This window comes from Eretmochelys imbricata, chromosome 3, assembly GCF_965152235.1.
Source record: "Eretmochelys imbricata isolate rEreImb1 chromosome 3, rEreImb1.hap1, whole genome shotgun sequence".
NCBI lineage: Eukaryota > Metazoa > Chordata > Testudines > Cheloniidae > Eretmochelys > Eretmochelys imbricata.
The window spans coordinates 94,087,469-94,110,266 of NC_135574.1; the positions used below are offsets into that span (position 1 = coordinate 94,087,469).

General features: G+C 42.2%; 1 protein-coding gene across 1 annotated transcript in view; it reads left to right on the forward strand.

The window, feature by feature from the left end:
* Nucleotides 1-22,798, forward strand: part of SMPDL3A (sphingomyelin phosphodiesterase acid like 3A) — a 29,906-nt gene that overhangs the window by 1,380 nt on the left and 5,728 nt on the right. Inside the window, exons 2-6 of the mRNA XM_077813010.1 lie at nucleotides 10,709-10,922; nucleotides 13,910-14,054; nucleotides 17,198-17,294; nucleotides 19,638-19,816; nucleotides 21,061-21,241. Of these exons, the coding sequence (XP_077669136.1) occupies nucleotides 10,709-10,922; nucleotides 13,910-14,054; nucleotides 17,198-17,294; nucleotides 19,638-19,816; nucleotides 21,061-21,241 (816 nt within the window). The remainder of the gene's footprint in view (nucleotides 1-10,708; nucleotides 10,923-13,909; nucleotides 14,055-17,197; nucleotides 17,295-19,637; nucleotides 19,817-21,060; nucleotides 21,242-22,798) is intronic.

A 22,798-nucleotide genomic window follows, 5' to 3' on the forward strand; every position in this document is an offset into this window, starting at 1 on the left:
TCCTATCTGTAAATTTTTGACTAATACTGATGAACATAAGAACAGCCATACTGGGTCAGACCAATGGTCCATCTAGCCCAATAATCTATCTTCTGACAGCAGCCAATGAGAGGTGCTTCCGAGGGAATGAACAGAACGGGTAATCATTAAGTGATCTATCCCCGTCACCCATTCCAGCTTCTTGGCCTTCACAATATCCTCTGGCAAAGAGGTCCACAGGTTGACTATGTATTGTGTGAAGAAATACTTCCTTTTATTTGTTTTAAACATGCTGCCTATTAGTTTCATTTGGTGACCCCTAGTTCTTGTGTTATGAGAAGGAGAAAGAGCACTTCCTTATTTACTTTCTCCATACCAGTCATGATTTTACAGATCTGTATCGTATCCCCCCTCAGTTGTCTCTTTTCCAAGCTGAAAAGTTCCGGTCTTATTAATCTCTCCTCATATGGAAGCTGTTCCATACCTCTAAACATTTTGTTGCCCTTTTCTGTACCTTTTCCAATTCCAATATATCTTTTTTGAGATGCAACAACCAGATTGGGGTTTTTTTTGGTTGGTTGGTGTGTGTGTGTGTACAGTGAAATAGATGTTACTGACATTTACCAATAAAAAATCTAATCTTTCCAAAGCTGAGTATAGGTTATGTTGTCTGCATGATGTGTGGTTCAGACAATGCCATACAGGCTAGGCCCTGCATTACTTAATAATGCAATATGTCTGAAATGTATGTGTTTACATAATATAAACTGTCATAAATATAAGGGGAAGGGTAAACCCCTTTGAAATTCCTCCTGGCCAGGGGAAAGCTCCTCTCACCTGTAAAGGGTTAAGAAGCTAAAGGTAACCTCGCTGGCACCTGACCAAAATGACCAATGAGGAGACAAGATACTTTCAAAAGCTGGGAGGAGGGAGAGAAACAAAGGGTCTGTGTCTGTCTGTATGCTGTGCTTGGCCAGGGATAGACCAGGAATGGAGTCTTAGAACTTTTAGTAAGTAATCTAGCTAGGTATGTGTTAGATTATGATTTCTTTAAATGGCTGAGAAAAGAATTGTGCTGAATAGAATAACTATTTCTGTCTGTGTATCTTTTTTGTAACTTAAGGTTTTGCCTAGAGGGGTTCTCTATGTTTTTGAATCTAATTACCCTGTAAGATATCTACCATCCTGATTTTACAGGGGGGATTTCTTCATTTCTATTTACTTCTATTTTCTATTAAAAGTCTTCTTGTAAAAAACTGAATGTTTTTTCATTGTTCTCAGATCCAAGGGTTTGGGTCTGTGGTCACCTATGCAAATTGGTGAGGCTTTTTATCCAACATTTCCCAGGAAAGGGGGGGTGCAAGTGTTGGGAGGATTGTTCATTGTTCTTAAGATCCAAGGGTCTGGGTCTGTAGTCACCTAGGCAAATTGGTGAGGCTTTTTACCAAACCTTGTCCAGGAAGTGGGGTGCAGGGTTTTGGGAAGGAATTTGGGGGGGAAAGACGCGTCCAAACAGCTCTTCCCCAGTAACCAGTATTAGTTTGGTGGTGGTAGCGGCCATTCCAAGGACCACGGGTGGAATACCTTGTACCTTGGGGAAGTTTTGACCTAAGCTGGTAAAGATAAGCTTAGGAGGTTTTTCATGCAGGTCCCCACATCTGTACCCTAGAGTTCAGAGTGGGGGAGGAACCTTGACATGGTGGCAGCGGTGGGATTAACCTGAAATCATTTTGAGATCCAGTTGAGATTTTTTGAACTAGAAATACAGATTTTAAAAAGGAATTTTTTTTTCCTGTGGCTTTGAAGCAGCTTTGAAACTGAAAGCATCTTGGGTTTTCCCTGCTTTGTGGCCAAGCAGAGACAAAAGGGGATTATCTTGTGAATTGCAGGTTTTCTTTGCCTGGAGGCAGGGTACTTAACTCCTGCAGGGAAATTCACAGTCTTCCAACCCAGAGGTTTTTTTTTTCTTTTCTTCCTAAAAGTAAATAGGGGGTGTGTGTTCTACCCATTTGCTTTTTCTTTGGGCTGGGTAAGCAGGTTTCCAAGTAGTTTGGAGGTTTTTTGCTTTAAGTTGGGCCCAGAACAGAGACAAGGGAATTGTCTTTTTCTGTAGGCTGACAATCACTATCAGAGAATAGGTATTCTATTCCAGCACAGCAAAATTTTACAGCCAAGTTTTGTTTGTTTATTTCTAAACCTCGGGTGTAAAGTTAGTTAAAAACAGAGAGGTTAGAATGACCAAATCCTCAGCTCGACTACAGCTGGAATTAGCCAAATTTCAGGCTGAGGAAAGACAAAGGGAACATGAAAGACAGATAGAACTCATGCGGCTGAAGAAGGAACAAGAAAGGGAGGCAGAACAACACCAAGCGGCTGCTCACAGGAGAGCTATGGAAGCGAGGGACAAAGAACTGGAGGAGAAGGAAAAAGAGAGGAAGTATGTGGAGGAGATGGAGAAGATAAAGGCTCAGCAGAATATCCCAACAAACCCTAGTAATCCTTCTCCAAGTACCACTTCCCATCCCAGAAAGTTCCCCACCTACAAGGCAGGCGATGATACTGAGGCCTTCCTAGAAAACTTCGAAAGGGCCTGCCTTGGATACAACCTCTCTACTGACCAGTACATGGTAGAGCTGAGGCCGCAGCTCAGTGGACCCTTAGCTGAGGTGGCAGCTGAAATGCCTAAAGAACACATGAACAAGTATGAACTGTTTAAATCCAAGGCGAGAGTCAGAATGGGGATAACACCCGAGCAGTCTCGTCGGAGGTTCAGAGCCCTAAGGTGGAAACCAGACATGTCATTTACCCGACATGCCTACCACATTGTGAAACATTGGGATGCCTGGATATCAGGAGCAAGTGTTGAATCTCCAGTAAATTTGCCCTTCCTAATGCAAATGGAACAATTCTTAGAGGGTGTTCCTGAGGAAATAGAAAGATACATCCTAGATGGGAAACCCAAAACTGTAATCGAGGCAGGAGAGATTGGAGCCAGATGGGTGGAGGTGGCAGAGAAGAAGAAAACTGGTCGCAGTTGGAGCGGAGACCAGAAGGGACCACCCCAGACCACACCCTATTACCGGGGGCCGCCCAAGGCCCCACCTACCTCCCAAAGAACCCTCCAGACCCCTTATCGTCCTGCCACCCCGTTCTCCAGCAACCCTCCTCGCCCCAGTGACCCGTCAGCTGGACGATGTTTTAAATGTAACGAGCTGGGGCATGTAAAGGCCAACTGCCCCAAGAACCCCAACAGATTACAGTTCATTGCACCGGAATCACACCAGAGGTCCACAGGCCCAGATACTTCCCAGATACCCTTAGAGCGGAGGGAAACTGTGAGTGTGGGCGGGAAGAAGGTCACCGCGTGGAGGGACACCGGAGCACAAGTGTCAGCTATCCATGCTTCCTTAGTGGACCCCAATTTAATCAACCCAGAGATCCAAGTGACGATTCAACCCTTCAAGTCCAACTCTTTCAATTTGCCTACAGCCAAGTTGCCTGTCCAGTACAAGGGCTGGTCAGGAATGTGGACTTTTGCAGTCTATGATGATTATCCCATCCCCATGCTGTTGGGGGAAGACTTGGCCAATCATGTGAAGCAGGCCAAGAGGGTGGGAACGGTCACCCGCAGCCAGGCTAAACAAGCCGTGAGGCCTAGCTCTGTTCCGGAAACTGCTATCAGGACCCAGTCAGAGGTGATGGACCTGGACCTTAGACCAATGTCTGCAACAGCAGTAGTGGATCCAGTCCCAGAGACCCAGACGGAACCAGTCCCAGAACCGGAACCAGCCGAACAACCAACACCAGACCCTGTGTCAGCACTGAATCCAGTACTTGCAACCTCAACACCAGAGGGCCCCACTGAACCTGAACTGGCAGCAGCCGATAACCCTACACAAGAGGCTCAGCCGGAGCCTGAATCCCAACATAGTGCACCAGCGGAGAGCGGTTCACAGTCAACAGAAACAGCTCCATCCCCTATATTGCTTCCAGAGGGACCAAGCCTAGGTCCACAATCCAATGAGGGACTGATGTCTCCAGCATCAAGGGAACAGTTCCAGACCGAACAGGAAGCAGATGAAAGCCTCCAGAGAGCTTGGACAGCGGCACGGAGCAACCCACCGCCTCTCAGCTCTTCTAATCGATCCAGGTTTGTTGTAGAAAGAGGACTTTTATACAAGGAAACTCTTTCTGGTGGACACCAGGAAGACTGGCATCCTCAGAGACAGTTGGTAGTTCCAACTAAATACCGGGCCAAGCTCTTGAGCTTAGCCCACGATCACCCTAGTGGCCATGCTGGGGTGAACAGGACCAAAGACCGTTTGGGGGGGTCATTCCACTGGGAGGGAATGGGCAAGGATGTTTCTACCTATGTCCAGTCTTGTGAGGTGTGCCAAAGAGTGGGAAAACCCCAAGACCAGGTCAAAGCCCCTCTACAACCACTCCCCATCATTGAAGTTCCATTTCAGCGAGTAGCTGTGGATATTCTGGGTCCTTTTCCGAAAAAGACAGCCAGAGGAAAGCAGTACATACTGACTTTCATGGATTTTGCCACCCGATGGCCGGAAGCAGTAGCTCTAAGCAACACCAGGGCTAAAAGTGTATGCCAGGCACTAGCAGACATTTTTGCCAGGGTAGGTTGGCCCTCCGACATCCTCACAGATGCAGGGACTAATTTCCTGGCAGGAACTATGAAAAACCTTTGGGAAGCTCATGGGGTAAATCACTTGGTTGCCACTCCTTACCACCATCAAACAAATGGCATGGTGGAGAAGTTTAATGGAACTTTGGGGGCCATGATACGTAAATTCGTAAATGAGCACTCCAATGATTGGGACCTAGTGTTGCAGCAGTTGCTCTTTGCCTACAGAGCTGTACCACATCCCAGTTTAGGGTTTTCCCCATTTGAACTTGTATATGGCCGTGAGGTTAAGGGGCCATTGCAGTTGGTGAAGCAGCAATGGGAGGGATTTACACCTTCTCCAGGAACTAACATTCTGGACTTTGTAACCAACCTACAAAACACCCTCCGAACCTCTTTAGCCCTTGCTAAAGAAAACTTACAGGATGCTCAAAAAGAGCAAAAAGCCTGGTATGATAAACATGCCAGAGAGCGTTCCTTCAAAGTAGGAGACCAGGTCATGGTCTTAAGGGCGCTCCAGGCCCATAAAATGGAAGCATCGTGGGAAGGGCCATTCACGGTCCAGGAGCGCCTGGGAGCTGTTAATTATCTCATAGCATTCCCCACCTCCAACCGAAAGCCTAAGGTGTACCATATTAATTCTCTAAAGCCCTTTTATTCCAGAGAATTAAAGGTTTGTCAGTTTACAGCCCAGGGAGAAGATGATGCTGAGTGGCCTGAAGGTGTCTACTACGAAGGGAAATGTGCTGGTGGTGTGGAAGAGGTGAACCTCTCCATGACCCTTGGGCGTATGCAGCGACAGCAGATCCAGGAGCTGTGCACTAGCTACGCGCCAACGTTCTCAGCCACCCCAGGACTGACTGAACGGGCATACCACTCCATTGACACAGGTAATGCTCACCCAATTAGGGTCCAACCTTACCGGGTGTCTCCTCAAGCTAAAACTGCTATAGAACGGGAGATCCAGGATATGTTACAGATGGGTGTAATCCGCCCCTCTGAAAGTGCATGGGCATCTCCAGTGGTTCTAGTTCCCAAACCAGATGGGGAAATACGTTTTTGCGTGGACTACCGTAAGCTGAATGCTGTAACTCGCCCAGACAACTATCCAATGCCACGCACAGATGAACTGTTAGAGAAACTGGGACGGGCCCAGTTCATCTCTACCTTGGACTTAACAAAGGGGTACTGGCAGGTACCGCTAGATGAATCTGCCAAGGAAAGGTCAGCCTTCATCACACATCTCGGGCTGTATGAATTTAATGTACTCCCTTTCGGGCTGCGAAATGCACCCGCCACTTTCCAAAGACTTGTAGATGGTCTCCTAGCGGGATTAGGAGAATATGCAGTCGCCTACCTTGACGATGTGGCCATATTTTCGGATTCCTGGGTAGACCACCTGGAACATCTACAAAAAGTCCTTGAGCGCATAAGGGAGGCAGGACTAACTGTTAAGGCTAAGAAGTGTCAAATAGGCCTAAACAGAGTGACTTACCTTGGACACCAGGTGGGTCAAGGAACTATCAGCCCCCTACAGGCCAAAGTGGATGCTATCCAAAAGTGGCCTGTCCCAAAGTCAAAGAAACAGGTTCAATCCTTCTTAGGCTTGGCCGGTTATTACAGACGATTTGTACCGCACTACAGCCAAATTGCTGCCCCACTGACAGACCTAACCAAAAAGAAACAGCCAAATGCTGTTCAGTGGACCGGAAAGTGTCAGAAGGCCTTTAACAAGCTTAAAGCGACACTCATGTCTGACCCTGTACTAAGGGCCCCAGACTTTGACAAACCGTTCCTAGTAACCACAGATGCATCCGAGCGTGGTGTGGGAGCAGTTTTAATGCAAAAAGGACCTGATCAAGAATTCCACCCTGTAGTGTTTCTCAGCAAAAAACTGTCTGAGAGGGAAAGCAACTGGTCAGTCACTGAAAAAGAATGTTATGCCATTGTCTACGCTCTGGAAAAGCTACGCCCATATGTTTGGGGACGGCGTTTCCACCTGCAAACCGACCATGCTGCACTGAAGTGGCTTCACACAGTCAAAGAAACTAACAAAAAACTTCTTCGGTGGAGTTTAGCTCTCCAAGATTTTGATTTCGACATCCAACACATCTCAGGAGCTTCTAACAAAGTGGCTGATGCACTCTCCCGTGAAAGTTTCCCAGAATCAACTGGTTAAAATCATCCTTAAGATGTGGAAAATATTGTTAGTCTTTATGTACTTGGTAGTATATTTAGAGATGCATGTGTCTTATTAACTCTGTTTTTCCTAGAGCTCCAGGAAGAAATCCCAGCCAGTGTTTCACCCTAGCTGAGATTTGGGGGGCGTGTCATAAATATAAGGGGAAGGGTAAACCCCTTTGAAATTCCTCCTGGCCAGGGGAAAGCTCCTCTCACCTGTAAAGGGTTAAGAAGCTAAAGGTAACCTCGCTGGCACCTGACCAAAATGACCAATGAGGAGACAAGATACTTTCAAAAGCTGGGAGGAGGGAGAGAAACAAAGGGTCTGTGTCTGTCTGTATGCTGTGCTTGGCCAGGGATAGACCAGGAATGGAGTCTTAGAACTTTTAGTAAGTAATCTAGCTAGGTATGTGTTAGATTATGATTTCTTTAAATGGCTGAGAAAAGAATTGTGCTGAATAGAATAACTATTTCTGTCTGTGTATCTTTTTTGTAACTTAAGGTTTTGCCTAGAGGGGTTCTCTATGTTTTTGAATCTAATTACCCTGTAAGATATCTACCATCCTGATTTTACAGGGGGGATTTCTTCATTTCTATTTACTTCTATTTTCTATTAAAAGTCTTCTTGTAAAAAACTGAATGTTTTTTCATTGTTCTCAGATCCAAGGGTTTGGGTCTGTGGTCACCTATGCAAATTGGTGAGGCTTTTTATCCAACATTTCCCAGGAAAGGGGGGGTGCAAGTGTTGGGAGGATTGTTCATTGTTCTTAAGATCCAAGGGTCTGGGTCTGTAGTCACCTAGGCAAATTGGTGAGGCTTTTTACCAAACCTTGTCCAGGAAGTGGGGTGCAGGGTTTTGGGAAGGAATTTGGGGGGGAAAGACGCGTCCAAACAGCTCTTCCCCAGTAACCAGTATTAGTTTGGTGGTGGTAGCGGCCATTCCAAGGACCACGGGTGGAATACCTTGTACCTTGGGGAAGTTTTGACCTAAGCTGGTAAAGATAAGCTTAGGAGGTTTTTCATGCAGGTCCCCACATCTGTACCCTAGAGTTCAGAGTGGGGGAGGAACCTTGACATAAACATTAACTATACCGCTATAATAAACATTAACTTGTGTTTTGCCTTTGGTCAGCAAAGCAAATTCCACATTTTCTATGTGTGATTTTATTTTTTTCCAGTTATATACATGTTTTAAAAGAACTATTGCTCCATACTCAGCTTCTGTGACTCACGCATCTCAAATGCAAACCTCTGCAAGTTTCCAGAAGACAAATCTTGCAACCATTAGCAGAAATTGCAATATTACAATTTTCAAATGTTCACATCTTCTTTTTAAGTTCCTGAAATAAGTTTCTGGTTAAAGCATGCTAGGATGAGTCTGACTGGGGTTCTGTTCCCTGCTCTGCCATTGTCAGACTGTGTGACCTTGGACAAATCACTTTGCCTCTAGGCCTCAATTTCCCTTTTGTATAACAGAGATCATTTTCTCTTTTGCAAAGTGCGTTGAAATCTACAGCTTGAAAGGGCTATTTATTATCATATCTGAAATCTGAGGGTCGGTATTCCTATAATATGTAACTTTGTAATTAATCTTTTAGTTAATATGCACCTAAAGTCCATTGGGTGCTTGTCTCTGCTTAGTGCTCAGGAACAGCAGTTGAAAACTTACCAGACACCTAGTAGCTAGAGACAGATACAAAAGATAAGTCTGGTAGAGCCTCCATGCGCTGGTAAGAAGTCTAGGCTGCCTCTTATCAGAGCTGCTGGGGAGAAGGTTGTTTCTGGACCCTAACAGGAGGCATCTTCTTTCCTATCCACCTTTGTATAGTATATGTCTGAAAAAATTGAAACTCCATCCTCCTCTAGCTGTTGGAAGGGAGAAGTGCTTTCTTTCTTTCTTTCCCCACACCCAGTGGTAAATAAGGAGGATCTCCATCACTCCACCCCATCTCATCCTCCAATTTTGGGTCATTTTCTGCTGCCCATACTTACAGCTTTCTCAAGCAGAGGCAACAGAATGAAATGGATGTGATTCTTGGCAGTTTCAAACCACTCACACAGGCTCATGAACAGCAGCAGTGGGACTGATCACAGGTTTAAGTTTCAGAATAACAGCCGTGTTAGTCTGTATTCGCAAAAAGAAAAGGAGTACTTGTGGCACCTTAGAGACTAACCAATTTATTTGAGCATAAGCTTTCATGAGCTACAGCTCACTTCATCGGATGCATACTGTGGAAAGTGTAGAAGATCTTTTTATATACACACAAAGCATGAAAAAATACCTCCTCCCACCCCACTCTCCTGCTGGTAATAGCTTATCTAAAGTGATCACTCTCCTTACAATGTGTATCATAATCAAGGTGGGCCATTTCCAGCACAAATCCAGGGTTTAACAAGAAAGTCTGGGGGGGGGAGTAGGAAAAAACAAGGGGAAATAGGTTACCTTGCATAATGACTTAGCCACTCCCAGTCTCTATTCAAGCCTAAGTTAATTGTATCCAATTTGCAAATGAATTCCAATTCAACAGTTTCTCGCTGGAGTCTGGATTTGAAGGTTTTTTGTTGTAATATAGCAACTTTCATGTCTATAATCGCGTGACCAGAGAGATTGAAGTGTTCTCCGACTGGTTTATGAATGTTATAATTCTTGACATCTGATTTGTGTCCATTTATTCTTTTACGTAGAGACTGTCCAGTTTGACCAATGTACATGGCAGAGGAGCATTGCTGGCACATGATGGCATATATCACATTGGTGGATGTGCAGGTGAACGAGCCTCTGATAGTGTGGCTGATGTTGTTAGGCCCTGTGATGGTGTCCCCTGAATAGATATGTGGGCACAGTTGGCAACGGGCTTTGTTGCAAGGATAGGTTCCTGGGTTAGTGGTTCTGTTGTGTGGTATGTGGTTGGTGGTGAGTATTTGCTTCAGTTTGGGGGGCTGTCTGTAGGCAAGGACTGGCCTGTCTCCCAAGATTTGTGAGAGTGTTGGGTCATCCTTCAGGATAGGTTGTAGATCCTTAATAATGCGTTGGAGGGGTTTTAGTTGGGGGCTGAAGGTGATGGCTAGTGGCGTTCTGTTATTTTCTTTGTTAGGCTTGTCCTGTAGTAGGTGACTTCTGGGAATTCTTCTGGCTCTATCAATCTGTTTCTTCACTTCCGCAGGTGGGTATTGTAGTTGTAAGAATGCTTGATAGAGATCTTGTTAGGTGTTTGCCTCTGTCTGAGGGGTTGAGCAAATGCGGTTGTATCGCAGAGCTTGGCTGTAGACGATAGATCGTGTGGTGTGGTCAGGGTGAAAGCTGGAGGCATGTAGGTAGGAATAGCGGTCAGTAGGTTTCCGGTATAGGGTGGTGTTTATGTGACCATTGTTTATTAGCACTGTAGTGTCCAGGAAGTGGATCTCTTGTGTGGACTGGACCAGGCTGAGGTTGATGGTGGGATGGAAATTGTTGAAATCATGGTGGAATTCCTCAAGGGCTTCTTTTCCATGGGTCCAGATGATGAAGATGTCATCAATATAGCGCAAGTAGAGGTTTGTTAAGTTTACTCTGCTCCTGTTTAGCAAAACTTTGAGGGGCAACAGAAGCACCGGAGCAGTCTGCAGGTTTAGGATTACAACACTGCATCTTGTACATTCAGTTCACATTTGCAAGTTGTCGTTATAATCATGAAGGCAAGAAATTTAGTTTTTAAAATGAAAGCTTAAAGTCAGCAAACTTGATGGCATAGGCCCCACATTCACCAGGGCTAGTTTCTCAATCTCAGTTGATAAATAGATTTGTGAAGCATGGGCAAAAGAGGATGATGTTGACTCTTACATCAATCTTAATGCAGACTCTAAGGAGAAACTCAGCTCCTTGGCAAGAGAGAGTCATTTTCATTACTGTTTGTTTTCTAAAAACAGGGCAGTTCTGGCATGTATCCGACTTGCATTTAGACCCTACTTACCACATCACTGGCGATCACACCAAAGTTTGTTCTTCTTCCAAAGGGGCTAATGCCTCCAACCCTGGGCCTTTTGGAGATTTTTTCTGTGATTCTCCTTATCAACTTATTTTATCAGCCTTTAAGTATATGAAAGAGTCTGAACAACAAGCTTCCTTCATGATATGGACAGGGTAAGTAATGGAGTCAGTCAATAGCTACCCTGTTAGTGAAACACTTTGAAGAGTTGGAAGACCATAGTGCACTAGTTTTAAATATTCAAACATTTGTTTCTGTTTGCAGCAATACATTTGAGTCTGATGCCTTTTAAATGCTGCTTCTGTCTGCTCCGCTTGCATTGTCTGAATTACTAACAAGTAGGGCTATAAGCAAGTGATTAATGTAAAACAAATTAATTAAATTAAAAATATTCATGATTAATCAAAATTTTAATCACACAGTTAATAATAGAATACCAATTTAAATTTTATTATATTATTTATTAAATATTTTGGACGTTTTTCTACATTTTCAAATATTGATTTCAATTACAGCATAGAATATGAAGTGTACAGTGCTCACTTTATTACAAATATTTGCACTTAAAAGATAAACAAAAGAAGTAGTATTTTTCTATTCACCTCATACAAGTACTGTAGTTCCTCTTTATTGTGAAAATGCAACTTACAAATGTAGAACTTTTTTTTTACATAGCTGCACTCAGACAAAACAATGTAAAACTTTAGAGCCTACAAGTCCACTCAGTCCTACTTCTTGTTCAGCCAGTCGCTAAGACAGACAAGTTGGTTTACATTTACGGGAGATAATGCTGACTGCGTCTTATTTACAATGTCACCTGAAATTGAGAACATGCGTTCACATGGTACTGTTGTTGCAAGGTATTTATGTGCCAGATATGCTAAACATTCATATGCTCCTTCATGCTTTGGCCACCATTCCAGAGGACATTCTTCCGTGCTGAATTTAAATTGGTATCTACTGTTGTTTAACAGTGTGATTAAAACTGTGATTAATGATGATTATTTTTAATCGATTAATTGCAGGGTTTTTTTTAATCATTTGACATCCCTACTAACAAGTTGCAAAACTGACTGAATGTTTAAGATTTGTAGGTGCAGTGGAATAATTTATTCATATTGTATGTTGACCTGGTTATTGGGATGTTTACTGTCTAAATATATTTGAATAGTTCAATACTGGCTGTTGGCAAAAACAAGCAAGAGGGAAAAAGAAATAAAGAACAAATTTTTAACAAGGGTGATTAGCCACTGGACCAAACTGCCAAGAAAAGTGGTGAATTCTCCATCTCTTGGGAGACTGGATGCCTTTCTGTGCTTTAGCCAAACACAAGTTATTGGGCTTAATACACTTAATACAGGGATAAATGGATGAAATTTAATGGCTTGTGTTACTTAGGAGGTCAGGCTAGATGATTTAATAGTCCCATCTGACTTTAAACTCTTAAGAATCCATGAAAAAGAATGACTCAAAAGAAGCCACTTCTCTGCAAACACTTGTGGGTGTTAAGAGACAACAATGCCAGGATAGGAAGAGACCCAGGAACATAGGTGATCAAAAGAACTGTGGCAGGTTTAAAAAGAAACACACTCTCAAGCATGAGTGGAGTAGTTTGTGGGAACCAGGCTGAGACAAAGGCACCCACTGGGGAGTCTGAAGAAGTTAGGCCTGCCAGGTTACCATCAGATGATGGTAAGCCTTTAGGTCAGACACTCGTATAGACTATTTTAAAATATTTTTTCTCTAAATGCATTGTGCCCATTGACAAAATAAACAACACTTTGGTTTGAGAAGGCTGTCTGATCACTGGATACTTCTAGTCACAGACTCCTGAAGGGGAGACCTATAGGTACCTGAACGCAGTCAGACCTTCCTGTATCCATGGTAACCTCCTATGTGATTTTCATCTGCTACGTTTTCTCTATCTGCAGTACTTCTCTGTCCTTTATTGTGTGGTGTGGCTGGTTAAAAAAGATACCCACTTTATAATGCTGCCCTCATCGTCTCTTAACAACTGAAGGACCAGGCAGTCTTTGGTTTGAATCTGCATATTGGGTTCATACTTATGTGGTGAACAGGACTGGGTCAGGCCAGGCTACTACTCAGATGGGAGACTTTCAAGAAAAAATCAGGCTCTAAGGAAAATTCAGGAGGAACCCCTCTCCTCTTTGAGTCAGTCCTGAACTGATAACTCAGTATTGTGCTGGTGGTGGTGCTCTTTTTGATGAGAATTAGAACAAACCTGCCCACTTATCAATAAAGGCTGCTCCTGTGGTTGAGGCACTGGCCCGGGATGCAGGAGAGCAGGGTTCAATTCCTGTGTTGATCCCGGGCAAGACATTTACTGTCTGTGCCTCAGTTCCCCATTTGTAAAATGGGGGTAATGATACTTCCCATTATTACTGGGGTGCTGTGAAGATAAATGCTTATGAAGCATTTGAACACTGTGATGATGGGGGCCATGTCAGTAGTTAAACAGGACTACCATGGTATTTTCGGTAAGAACTCGAAGTGATTAGTCTGGTGTCCTAGCAAAAATACCACATTCTACCTACCTACAATTCCCTCTTCAGTGTAAATTAGTGGATGCTTTATTTTTAGTGGTGGGTATTTATTTTAGTAATGGGTAGTGATGCTTATGATTACTGTCTTTGTGTTTCAGGGTCTTTCGAGCTAAAAGGTGCTATGTAAATTCAGGGGTAGGGTGTTGACAAGTGTATATATAAACAGACCAGTCTAGATTAACCCACTGCAGTTTATTTTCAACAGAATGGGAGGGAAATAAATAAATAACACCTCCACCCCCTGCCCTTAAATGTCTTATGGGGGGAGGGGGAGTGAAGGAATGAAATCCAGATTACGTATGCACTCTGAGTGGGTTGGTTTGATTATGAGAAGTCTTAATAGTGGTAAGTATTTATCATGGGATTCTCTGTTAAACATGGAACCTATTTATAAAGGGGGGAAAGGAGGGACTTGGCAGGGACCCTCTCAGACAATACACTAGCTTTTTATTTGAGTTCTGTAGCAGTATTCCAGGCCAGAATTTAGGTGCATTGGCAGAGTTGTTCAGAACAACAAATGAGGAGTTTTTTACAGAGTTGTAACTACTTTGACACTTATGAAGTCCTCTTCTTTTTAGGGATAGCCCACCTCATGTTCCAGTGGAGGAACTCTCCACAAAGATGGTCATTAATGTTATTGGCAATATGACTTCTACCATTCAAAGTTTCTTTCCAGATCTCCAGGTGTTTCCTGCTTTGGGTAATCATGACTACTGGCCACAGGTAAAATGAGTTTTTTAGGAATATGAGCAGATGGGCTTCTTTACTAGAATGGCTGAGTCTAATTAAAAGAGCTGGAACACTGCAATAAAAATGAAATTTTGTGTGTGTGTTTGTGTGTTATACTGGAAGCAGTACCCTATGATTGTCCAGTTTACACCTAGATCTTCAGAGTGTAAATATTTTCAAACTACAGTGATGTAAAGTACAACTTTCTCTGTGTGTAAAGTTACTTGAACTAATGTTGATGTCAGATCAAATCTTTCTATTGACCTATGGTATTGCAAACTGACTTAGATAAATTGGATGCTTACAAATCATGAAACCACTACCTCATATACACAATTTATTTAAATTTCATTTTTTTATGCTGGGTAAATCATGCATATGTATGTAATATTTGAGCTCAGTACTACAGGTGGCATCCTTAATGGGATCTGTCAGTGTGCCAGTAATATTCAAGGCCTGCTTAAAAGCTCATTGGGAGTGTGTCCATTGACTTCACTGGACATTGGATCAGGACTGTGTACGTTTTTTGTAATTAATTTCCTCTGCTTTCTAATGGTGACATAAAACAAAAAAAACCTGACAATGTAAAATCCCACTGTTCCTTCATTAATATCAAAAATTGCATTAGTAGTTTTTGGTCTTGTTTGGGATTGCTACAGATATTTCCACTGACAAGTTATTGGTCCCATAGTTCATTCCAGTCTGGCACAATGCCTTTCTGACTTCCACATTGTGTTAGCAATGTTGTTCTCGGCATAGATGAAAACATAGTGAACACTAGAAACTGAACATATTCACTAAACATATTTCAAAGTTAATCCAGCAGTTCAAAGGAGTAAGGGCCGAATTCTCCCACCAGATCTCAGGGGCAGAGGTAGATCTTATATAAGCAGATCAGTTGCAGTAATTTGTTTTTAAATATTAGCTAGGACTCTGTAAGATCCTCCCACACTCTAACCAGTCCTTTTTCCCCCCAAGCGGCATTCTGTATGTCCATTAGCCCTAACGCGGGCAGAGGGGTTAATATAATATATAGTTACATCTGTTTCTCCCCTTTGCCTAAATGAAATTTAGTTCAGATTTGTTTGGCTTTTTTTTTAAAGGAATATCAACGTTTAGGGAGAATAACTGACATGCAGCAACCTCCTGAGATCTAGAGGAAGATAGCTTCATACAAATATTCTCATTTACATCGACTGATGTAAATTCTCAGTGCAGACATTGGCATTTATGTAATGGGCACCCTGCATGGTGAATGTGAGTTGTGTTTGTAAAGCGTATGCAATATAACACATTGAAATATAGTAAACTAGGACAGATAAATATCATGCTCCAAAAACTTGCTTGCTGTTTAAAGTGAAACTGCACCTATTTCCCTCAGCTTTGCACTAAAACATGTGAGTATTTATTATATGGCATTTCGTTTTGAAATATCAGACTTCATTGATGTGCAGAATTGCCATGTTTTTTCCCCATAGTTTGAATCATGTGGGAGTATACAAGAGAGACACTGTTTGTACAAAATGTGAGGGTATTGCAGGTTTGTATGGGCTATATTTCTATAGGCACTTGCTTACTGTTGGCACTATGTGCCACAAACTGACATTGATGTGGCACAGCACATATAGCTGCTGTTGCAGTCCAAAAGCAGGAGTGAAATATGCCCCAATATGCTGAACACCAACTGATTGAGTAAAGCTACTTAATGATCTTTGGTCCTTTCCACATATTTTGCAATAAGAAAAGTATCAACAGATTAATATATCATTGAATAGTCTTTCAGTCTTTGTTGTCACATTGGCCCTCTTGCACAAGCCTACCTGGTAGCTCCAATTAGACCAGGCTTCCTAATTTAGCGTGTAATCCAAATGTACACAGAACACAACCCTCTGTTTGGGAGCCAGATCGAAGCCTCCTTGAACACACAATTCAGCCTCAAATCTGGAGCTAGATTTAAGCATATCTGTTGGATGAACACTAACCATATATTTAACCAGTGCAGTTCTGGAAATTCCTTTCACAGAAACAAAAACGTGTGATACATGCAACAAAAAGATATAGACTGGTTTTTGATAGCTGTACGTGCATGCAAAGACTTGAAGATGCTTTGTCCACAGACCTTGAGACAAGAGTGTCTACCTCAAGTGCCTACAAAGTTTAATTTTTTACATTTTATTTGAACAAATCTGAAAACCACCATAATACTATTTCCCCCCGCCCGTTAGAGTCAAAAACAAAATGTTTTGTGAATCAGAAAGGTGTCATTTTCATCCTGCCTCAAAAAGAAAAACAAATTTTGAAACTTTGAAATTTTTTGTGCAACCGAGTTGTTAAGCCCTAATCCTATTGCTTTAAATTTTTCGGGCACTCATTTACTAATGGTGTTAAATGCCATAGAAAAGAGACTTCACATTCAGTTCTGACTGAAATTCAGGTGTTTGGTTCTGATTATTTGAACCTGGACCTCTGACAGCCCTGGAGAGTGCCCTAACCACTAGGCTATTCTGGGATGGGGGGAGGGGGTGGATGTTTGTTTCCACAAAACGTTTTGGTTTTGACTTTTATGTGAAAAAGTTTTATCAACATCTTTAACTAGGACTCCTGCACTTCCATCTGACCCAAGCAATGCTCACGTGCATGAGATGAGATGAGAACTCTCTCATCAAACTTAGACAGAAGATGGAAAGTTTTTTCCCCTAAAAAAACCTGTTTACATTTTTAGCTTGGGAGCAAAAGAGGGCTGGGGAAAATAGCATTATGGTGGTTTTCAGATTTGTTGAAATAAAATGTAAAAAATTAAACTTTGTCGGCACTTGGGGTAGAATCTCTTGTCTCAAGGTCTGTAGACAAAGGATCTTTAGGCTTTGCATGTAAGTAGGGCCATAAAAATCTTTTTGTTGCATGCACCACATATCTTTCTGTTACTGTGAAAGGAATTTCCAGAGCTACACTGGTCATCAGTGATATCTTGTAGTCAGAAAAGTACCTTAAGCTCCCACTCCTTACTACTCTACAGAAGTAACTGGATGAGATTCTATGGCCTATGTTTTCCAGGAGATCAGATCAGATGGTCCCTTCTGGCTTTAAAAATCCATGAATTTGTGTGTCAGAGTGATGAAAGTTCTGTTTTTTGGCAGGATCAGCTGCCTGTATCTGCCAATGAAGTTTACAGTGCAGTAGCAAATTTCTGGAAACCTTGGCTAACTGATGAGGCAATCAGTACCTTCAAGAAAGGTAAAATATAGTAGCTACATTTTGTAAAACTAATGTTGAGAGGACTGACAGTTCTATAGATTTTCCCTCTCTACTTCACTAAACTGCAAGGATGAATCAGTGCAATGGAGCATCTGGCCCAGTTTCTCCAGAGGTAAAAGAGTTATTGATTTTTGCTATATAGCAATTCCTGTCTACAGTTAATCCTGTAGAGAGACTTTATTCTTGTTCTAGTGTAATAATAATTCCCTGCTTTGGGTAGCACTTACAATGTTGTAAGCTTTGTACAAACGTAAGAGACTCACTCTCTTCATGGAAGAGTTCACAATCTAAAATAAGAGCATAACTATCAAGGAAGGGTATGGGAAGCCATAGTTACACTCGTACTTAAAGAAAAATTGAAGAGTAATTGTTTGTTTACTTTGAGGCTACTTGCAATTCAAAGAGAAAGTTTCAAAGATCTAGTAACACCTTTATGCAAAGTGAGGTGCTAGTAAATAATCACTGGGATTATACAATTAATTAAAATGTTCCGTATCTAATTTAGTTAATCAGATGTAGGCTGATACAATAATGATTTTTTTTTTAAACCAACGGGCTGACAAACTCAACTCAATTTCCAACCCCCACAAACACTGTGAGTTCGGAAGTTTAATTTGAACTGGAGTATTTTGGGGGTTGGCATTCTGAATAGGAGAGACTGGGTAAGAAGGACTTGAGAGCAAGAAGGGAAAGCAAGAAGAGAGCAAGAAGAGAAAAATAACACACACAGGGGCAGATCCTCAGATGGTGTTAATTGAAGTCAGTGGAGGTATACTAGCCAAGGGATCCGCTCCACAACATCTGTAGTAGAACCTCAGAGTTAGGAGCATAACTCTGAAATGTTCACAATGCCGAACAAAATGTTACGGTTGTCCTTTCAAAAGTTTACAACTGAACATTGACTTACTGCAGCTTTGAAACTTTACTATGCAGAAGAAGAATGCTGCTTTCCCTTTATTTTTTTAGTAGTTTACGTTTAACACAGTAGTGTACTGTATTTGGTTTTGTTTTTTTGGTCTCTGCTGCTGCGTGATTGCATACTTCTGGTTCCAAATGAGGTATGTAGTTGACTGGTTAGTTCATAACTCTGGTGTTCGTAACTCTGAGGTTCTACTGTATGCTGTAGAGTAGAGGTGGGCAAACTATGGCCCACGGGCCACATCCGGCCCATGGGACTGTCCTGCCCGGCCCTCGAGCTCCCGGTTGGGGAGGCGAGGGCTACCCCCCCCCCCCCGGTAGCCTCAACTCGCTGCGCCGCCCGCACTCTGGTCCACCGCTCCTGCCAGGAGCACAGTAAAGTGGCTGCGAGCTCCTGCCGCTCTGAGCGGCATGGTAAGGGTAAGGGGGCAGGGAGCAGGGGGGTTGGATAAGGGGTAGGAGGTTCCGGGGGGCAGTCAGGGGACAGGGACTGGGGGCGGTTGGATGGGGCGGGGCGGTTGGATGGGGCAGGGCTGTCAGGGGATGGGGAGCAGGGGGCGTTGGATAGGCATGGGAGTCCCCGAGGGGCCTGTCAGGGGGTGGGGGGCTGAATAGGGGTTGGGGCCATCAGGGGACAGGGAGCAGGGGGGTTGGATAAGGGGTGGGATGGATCCCAGGGGGAAGTTAGGGGAGGAGGTCCTGGGAGAGGGCGGTCAGGGGACAAGGAGCAGCGGGCTTGGATGGATTGTGGGTTTTGAGGGGGGCAGTCAGGGGGCAGGAAGTGGGAGGGGGCAGGGGCCAGGCTGTTTGGGGAGGCACAGCCTTCCCTACTGGGCCCTCCATACAGTTTCACACCTTGATGTGGCCCTTGGGCCAAAAAGTTTGCCCACCGCTGCTATAGAGGGTTGGCCAGAGTCGTGGGTTAATTTTTTCACACTACTGCACAACGTAGGCTTCCTTTCATGAGCCAGAATGGATGGAAAAAACATTGTATTTTTCTTTAATTGGATCTCTGTTTTGGAAATCAGACGTCCTATAGCTACAGGAAAATCAGTGAACTCACACAATGCTAATGAGAACCCCCCCAAATGTCTAGGATATTATTGTTGCATTTAGCACCACTTATGCAGTTATCCAATTCATACACACATGCAAATTGACAAATAAAGGGCAAAAAGTAGAAGTGGTCCTAAAAAATGCCCTGTGTCATTTTCCTCACCTCTGAATGATATTGAATACAGTGAAATCAACTAGATTACTTGAGAAATAAGATGCTGCTCGATATGAGTAAACATTTCAGAATCTGGTTGATAGAAGTCTTACTATTCTAACTGTCAGTGTAGTCCTTTCACGTTAAACTTGTGTTTTGAAAGCATTCTTCCTCTGTTGATCTTGTTTTCACAGGTGGCTTTTATACCCAACTCTTTCAATCCAGTGTTAGCCCTCAACCACTCAGGATAATCAGTTTGAACACAAATCTATATTACAGTCCCAACCATGTGACTCTGAATATAACTGACCCGGCCAACCAGTTAGTGTGGTTGGAGAGCACACTAGAAATCTCTCTTCAAAAGAAGGAGAAGGTAGGCGTTACACACAGAATACAATGAATCAACTCAATGTCAGTAGTAGTATCCATCATATCTATTTGTGTAAATTGAAAGAAAGCTAGCAAAAGGAAAAGAGAAAGAAGTGAATCAAGTTTCAGGGCTATTTTAGAATTTGCAATTGATTTGACAGGGCAGAGGCTTTAAGAAATATATATTTGCTACCCGCTACATGCAGTAGTGAGCAATAGGAAAGAAAAAAGAGACCTGACTGTAGTCTTACTTACCTCACTCCTGATCTGTGTTGGTGAAAGTGAGATCAGAATCATGTCTGCATTATAAGGACTATTACAGTACTTTCATAGCCCAGGAAATCCAAAATGGAATTATCCACAAAACTACAAGACTTGATGCAGAGGACGTCTCTGCTATTTAAATGGGAACTTGGTTGAAAAGTTGCATCTGTAACATGGTACCAAAGAACATGGGTATGTTTGTACATGTACTTGAAGTACAAATATTACATTCTTTCCCTTTAGCAGATAATACACATGAAAAGCATGTCTTATATTTCACAAACTCTATCCTTATTGCATACACAAAATGTTGTTCAGGTTACTAAGCATGCAGAAGTAAGGAAATGAAAGTTAAAATTGTGTATACAGTTTTGTCCCCCATGTGGAAACATTGGCTACAATATTTAATCAAACAGTCATATGCCATTTCTTAAACCTTACAATAAAATATCAAACAATTTTGGAACATAAAACAGTTCAAGAAAACAGCACAAAGTTTTTTGTTTTGTTTGTTAATAATGGAACAAGTATATTTTTTTCACTCTCCTTGTCTCCTAAACGACTGAAATCTTTTTTGCACAGCCTTTCCCAAAATATTCACACTAGTCCAAAGAACAATGCTAAAAAATGTCACCATGGCAAATATTTTTCGAAAAATTGTGAATTCAAAAAGAAAGGCTTAGAAGGGAAATGTATGCAGCTTTAGTTTTAGGAGTTGCCACTTCCCTAATATTGTAATAAATGTATTTGCTTATGCTCATTTTCTGATGTAAGGTTACTAAATATTGGTTCATAATTACTTTACACTCTGTTACTAACTACTCATGCTTGCTTATAACAAAACTAACTTACAGTAGTCAGACTGACAAAGTCTTTCAAAGACTGCATTATTATGAGACTCAGTGTTAATCAGTTCTAGGCTAAAGCTGAAAACGTTTGCTTCATATGAGGATGCTAATTGTGTTGTATTTATCTGATTTTTAGGTATATGTGATAGGACATGTGCCAATAGGATATCTGCCTTTCACAAGGAACATTACTGCCATAAGAGGATATTACAATGAGAGATTAGTAAAGATTTTTCGCAAGTATAGTGATGTTATTGCTGGACAGTTTTTTGGACATACTCACAGAGATAGCATCATGATCCTTCTGGATGAGAAAGGTAATGATGTTTGTAGAATACAAGTGTCTTTGCTGCATCCTTTCCTGATTGGCTCCAAGTAAAAGAATGTTCTGGTGTATATTGGGGCCAGTCAAAGTCTGGTGTGAATTATTTTTAAAAAGAAATGGGGATGAAAATGCTATTTATTTATTTTTTATCAAGGTTGTTGAACACTTACGACAACACTGTATAAGTGCTGTTCTCCCCAAATTCCTGTAATGAGAACTGTGCAGAACCACCTCGCATTGTATTGTAAGACAGACTGTCCACATTTTCCTTTTCTACTGATATTAGAAGAGGCTTTCTAAGTGTCACTCTTTTAATGAATGCCAGTAATTCCTAGACAAGCATCACTAGTCTTTCCTTTCCTCTCTTTCAGTGACATGGTCAAATTGCACTGGCCAGTTCCTATTGTGTGTTATGTATGTCAAAGGGAATGTTCTCAGGCCAAGGAAACATGTCCTGCTTTTTGTGTTTCCTGCATCATTATTGAACCCCTCTCATGGGTTCCCTGCTGCTTCAAAGTTAATTAAGATAAGGGGCGGGGGTTGGGAAAAGAAATCTCCGCTTGTGCCATCTCCTTGATCAGGTGATTTCTCTTTGGGATAAGCACCTAGCTTTGAAGGTTTTGCATTGTGCTCTGAAATAACTTATTTTTAAGAGTCAGAGTGGCTACAAAGGATGTTGTTTCTAATAGAAATCGCTGCTTAAATATTTGTGTCTATAGCACAGAACAGTGACTTCGGTGCCTGAGTTTGTTACAGTATCTATAAACGTACCATAATTGACTCCACATTTATAATAGGTTTTATACGAATTTCTAAAAACAATCCTAAAACCCTTCATTGAATCAGCTCTGCACTCTAAGTCACTGTCCTCTTAACATAGACCAATTTCACATTGACACCCCAATAAGAAGGAATCACACCAAGTGAGAGAACCACCTTTAGAGAGTTTGTTCTTACCATGTCTGTTAAGGCAGTGTTTTGCCCAGATGATGTTCCCAGGGCTGGCTGCACATTTAATTAACTGACTACACATCCAAACTTCAGTACGCGGGACAGACCAACCTTGCTGCTTTGTCACTGCAGTTTGCATTATGCAAGTCACTCTGCTTCAAAATCTGTTTTATTGTCTTGTTCCTCTGACAAAAATAGGCACTTACATGTCTAATCTTGCTAACTATGACTTTGCTCTTTTCAGAGTGTGTTCTCATTTCAGGCATTTGTTTATTGACAAAGCTTCGCTGAATTCAAGCTCAATTGGAATTTGCAGGCAAAATCCATGTATTGAGATACAGAGTCCATTTTATCTCCTGCAGAAGAATCTGCTGGCTTTCCAGCACCGTTCTTCAGCTTTCAGAGCTCCTACTCGCTTGTGGCCTTCAACACTGTTATGTTGGCTGCATAAAGGAATATCTAACTTTCTTCACAGAGATGCTCTAAATACATGTACCTGTGTATTTTCGCTACTGAAAGTCCTCAAATATCCTCCCTTTGACTTGCTGTAAAGAGCAGGGTAGACATAACAGATGCCAGCAGGGATTTCTCTCAGAGT